Source organism: Oncorhynchus gorbuscha, linkage group LG08, assembly GCF_021184085.1.
Source record: "Oncorhynchus gorbuscha isolate QuinsamMale2020 ecotype Even-year linkage group LG08, OgorEven_v1.0, whole genome shotgun sequence".
Lineage (NCBI taxonomy): Eukaryota > Metazoa > Chordata > Actinopteri > Salmoniformes > Salmonidae > Oncorhynchus > Oncorhynchus gorbuscha.
Window position 1 is genome coordinate 67,083,676 of NC_060180.1, and position 4,861 is coordinate 67,088,536.

Sequence of the window (4,861 nt, forward strand, 5' to 3'; positions counted from 1 at the left end):
CTAGGCATTAGGGTTAGCTGTTTGGTTAAGGTTAGGGTTAAAGTTAGGGTATGGTTTAAAATCAGATGTCATGACTTTGTGGCTGTGCCATCTATTGACCACTCTGCGGTGCTGCCTCCAGAATAAGATAAGATTCATGATAAAAAAAAAACGCTAAACTGCCAACCAAGCGCAGACTGATATATCGAAGATGTTCTATTATTTTGATAAGAAAGTAAAGTGACCGACCCAACAATGGAAAATGCATGTCCTAAAGATGGAGGAAGGCGGGAGGAGGCGAGATCACGTGGGACCATTCCAATGAGAGGGTAGATACGCGTGTGACTAGGCAAATCTGCGAAATAGAATAACTGTTTTCAAAGTTGCCGAAATGCCACGTGCGTCCATTTATATCAGTGCATTCGTAATAACCTAACCATTACGAAACTTATATTCGATCAAATAAGGTTATTGTAGCAAGTTAGCAATTCCATTTTTTATTGACCAAATCCGACACTCTCATTGGCCATAAAATAATAACCTCACTTCGTGGTCTTATTTTCGTGGACAGATTTTGGGCGGAGTAAACCCTCTCGCTTCATCTCTTCCTCTCTGGCTCTACCTGAAGTTTTGAGGACTCTTCTGGAATTTGGGATTTTATGTGGATTTTCTGTGAATACTAAGTGGACCCAATTGATCTCTTCTTTATTATTGAGGATTAATCTTTAATTTATTAACCATTTATTTAGTGAAATGGCAAACGCGGGGATACAGCTCCTTGGATTCGTCTTGTCTTTTCTTGGCTTCATCGGGTTGATAGCATCCACGATCATGGCCGAGTGGAAACTGTCATCCTATGCTGGGGACAACATCATAACGGCGCAAGCCATGTACGAGGGGCTTTGGAAGTCTTGTGTGTCACAGAGCACTGGTCAAATCCAGTGTAAAGTGTACGATTCACTGCTCCAACTAACGGGTAATTTATTACTTGAATTTATTTTTCATGCTTTACAGTACTATTAAAAACAATTATAAACGACTTATCAATACTTTTTTTATGGTTCAAAACGTAGTACCAGAAGGGCTATAAATTAATCCACATCTGTAAAGTGTTCATAAAATACTTGATACTACTCCACTGTTGGAGCTAGGAACACAAGCATTTCACTACACCCGCAATAACATCTGCTAAATATGTGTATGTGACCAATAAAAATGTGATTTGAAATAAATTAATCTGATCCATTTACCTTTGAACAAAAATACATTAACCTACAATAGACTAAGTGAGGTTTAACAACCTATCCCCCAATACTACAGAAGATCTCATGCATGTACAGACAAGCCTTGAGAATGCCAAGGATGACCATCATGCCTGCTCCCAGTGGTAACAGATGAAAACACCTGAACTCCATCTACACTAGGTTTAAAACCCAACCCCATTGTGCACCATTGTCTGATACAATTGAAATCTGAAGTCCATATTAATTCAAAATCCAATGTCTTAACAAATGTTTGAAGAATGTTTTAATAAAGCAATAATGCAGTGTAGTATATTGCCAATATACCACGGCTAAGGGCTGTTTTTATGCACAACGCAACACGGAACGCCTGGATACATTCCTTAGCCGTGGTATATTGGCAATATACCACAAACACCAGAGGTGCCTTATTGCTATTGTAAACTGGTTACCAGCTTCATTAAAGCAGTAAAAATACATGTTTTGTCATACCCGTGGTTTACAGTCTGATATACCATGGCTTTCAGCCTATCAGCATTCACGGCTGGAACCACCCAGTTTATAATATACATTCAGCATTTTCCTCATCAATTGAACTTGCATTTTTTTTTACATTCAAGGTGATGAAAGCTATAATACATTTGCATTCCTGCCCAATTATCAATTTTCTATTATAATTTTATTAACTCTGAATACATTGAGAATATAATATTCTCCAGGCAATCTGTCGTTGGCTATATGTAGGCCCTATGACGTATGTAATAACATGTAATGGCATAGTAATGACATAATCATTAAAGCTCAAATATGAAATTCTATTATTGATTGATTGTGTATTCTGGCCTTTCTCTTGCTCCCAGGGATGGTGCAGGGCACACGAGGTCTCATGGTGGGGGCCATCCTGTTGGCTGGCATTGCGATCCTGGTGGCCATGGTGGGCATGAAGTGTACCACCTGTCTGGCTGAGGACCAGGAGAAGAAGGACAAAGTTGCCCTGACTGGAGGAATCGTCATCATTATCGCAGGTGGGGGTTTATAGTCCACACAGTGCCATGCAATAGATCTTTATTCATCTATTTGCATGAATATTGTTCTTCTTGTTTTGTTTGTTGCTGAAACAGTTCCCGACTTGACACACCAAAGAAAGTGTTATACAAAGGTGTTGACTAAAGAAAAAACACACTGGAAGTCATGCTAACTAGTAGTTAGTATCTCACCCACATGTTTAAACATAGTAGGGGTACTTACTTTTAAACTTGATGTCATGCTTCCTCTGCCTACCTTGTAATTTCATACTGCATTGCAAGCCCACACATTTTTTCAACCAGATTCTTTCTACATAAATATCTATTGATGATTTTTCCTATGATGTTGTCCTCCTGTCACATAGGTCTGTGTGCTCTGGTGGGGACTTCCTGGTACGGGAACAGAATAGCAAAGGAATTCTACGACCCCTTCACTCCTACAAATTCCAGGTGTGCTGTCATCATCATTTTGACCGGGGACTAGGAAGGCTTTGTTTGTCCTTGGGGAGAATCATAACCAAGCTGGGTTTTGCGTAAATTATGCAATATATTACGATTGTGTGAATATTATAGATACGCAATATTTCATGTTTGCAGTTGTGCCTCTATACATAACTTACCATAATCAATGTTTAGTTCTTGATTGATATTGTTATTGAAATGTCTATCTGCAGGTATGAGTTTGGCAAGGCCCTGTTCGTAGGTTGGGGCTCTGCTTGCTTCACCATCATAGGTGGAGCCTTCCTCTGTTGCAACTGCTCCAGTGAAGGCTCAGGAAAGTCCTCCCGCTACCCCCCGAACCGCTCTGCTGCCCCACCAGGCAGAGACTACGTCTAGAGCCTGGGGATATCCAGGAGACCAGGGTCGTGTTCATTAGGGTAGACGTTTCAAAATATTGTGCAATGGAAATTGAAAGCAAGCCTTTACTTACTGGTCAGATAGTGTCTTCCCGTTTCACTCCATTTAAGTCTGTTTTCCTCTGTTTTGTGCTGAACATGACCCACCTCCATCCAGCCACTCTCTATTCTGGGTACAGCACTGCCTAGAGTCAAAGCTGGGGTTATTTTTGTTGATTTGATGGTTGGTTTGGTTTGATTCATGATTTCTATTATTTTCATTTCTGGTTGTTTTACAGTGAGACACTCCACTAGCAAGCAATATATCCATGATGCATACATACAGTACTCTATTACTATTTTCACACTATCGATTCAACCCAAACTGCACTGTGCTGGCTCTGATGTTTTCTTTTCACACTATCGATTCAACCCAAACTGCACTGTGCTGGCTCTGATGTTTTCTTTTCACACTATCGATTCAACCCAAACTGCACTGTGCTGGCTCTGATGTTTTCTTTTCACACTATCGATTCAACCCAAACTGCACTGTGCTGGCTCTGATGTTTTCTTTTCACACTATCGATTCAACCCAAACTGCACTGTGCTGGCTCTGATGTTTTCTTTTCACACTATCGATTCAACCCAAACTGCACTGTGCTGGCTCTGATGTTTTCTTTTCACACTATCGATTCAACCCAAACTGCACTGTGCTGGCTCTGATGTTTTCTTTTCACACTATCGATTCAACCCAAACTGCACTGTGCTGGCTCTGATGTTTTCTTTTCACACCGTTCATGATTCCAACAACTATGGTGGATGTTTTCGTAACCCAAACTGCACTGTGCTGGCTCTGATGACAGCACTGTTCAGCTATCGATTCAACCCAAACTGCACTGTGCTGGCTCTGACTTTTCACACTATCGTTCGGCTCAGTAGTGTGAAAATAGTATTTGTGTGTAGTTTGAGATGTACAGTGCATTCGGAAAGTATTTAGACCTCTTGACTTTTTCCACGTTTTGTGACATTACAGCCTTATTCTAAAATTGATTAAATTGCCCCCCCCCATATACATAAGTATTCAGACCCTTTATTCAGTACTTTGTTGAAGCACCTTTGGCAGTGATTACAGCCTTGAGTCTTCTTGGGTATGACGCTCCAAGCTTGCCACACCTGTATTTGGGGAGTTTGTCCCATTCTTCTCTGCAGATCCTCTCAAGCTCTTTGTGTTAAATGCTCTACAACAAAGCTTTCTTGGTGTCCAACAAGCTTTCTCTGCCCTTAACCCTGTTCTGAACACCTCAAAAACAAAGGTCATGTCATTTGGTAAGAAGAATGTCCCTCTCCCCACCAGTGTGATTACTACCTCTGAGAGTTTAGAGCTTGAGGTAATCACCTCATACAAGTACTTGGGAGTATGGCTAGAAGGTACACTGTCATTCTCTCAGCACATATCAAAGCTGCAGGCTAAAGTTAAATCTAGACTTGGTTTCCTCTATCGTAAATGCTCCTCTTTCACCACAGCTGCCAAACTAACCCTGATTCAGATGACCATCCTACCCATGCTAGATTACGGAGATGTAATTTATAGATTGGCAAGTAAGGGTGCTCTCGAGCAGCTAGATGTTTTTTACCATTCGGCCATCAGATTTGCCACCAATGCTCCTTATAGGACACATCACTGCACTCTATACTCCTCTGTAAACTGGTCATCTCTGTATACCTGTCGCAAGACCCACTCGTTGATGCTTATTTACAAAATCCTCTTAGGCCTCACTCC

The 4,861-nt window shown here is 41.0% G+C and overlaps 1 protein-coding gene across 1 annotated transcript; it reads left to right on the top strand.

Annotated features, from left to right (window-relative positions):
• The first annotated feature begins 376 nt into the window (after positions 1-376).
• cldn1 (claudin 1) lies at positions 377-3,726 on the top strand. Its single transcript, XM_046358152.1, has 4 exons — positions 377-955; positions 2,081-2,245; positions 2,611-2,695; positions 2,920-3,726. The coding sequence occupies exons 1-4, from the start codon at positions 733-735 to the stop codon at positions 3,080-3,082; spliced, it is 636 nt and encodes a 211-aa protein (XP_046214108.1). The 5' UTR covers positions 377-732; the 3' UTR covers positions 3,083-3,726.
• The last annotated feature ends 1,135 nt before the right edge of the window (positions 3,727-4,861 follow it).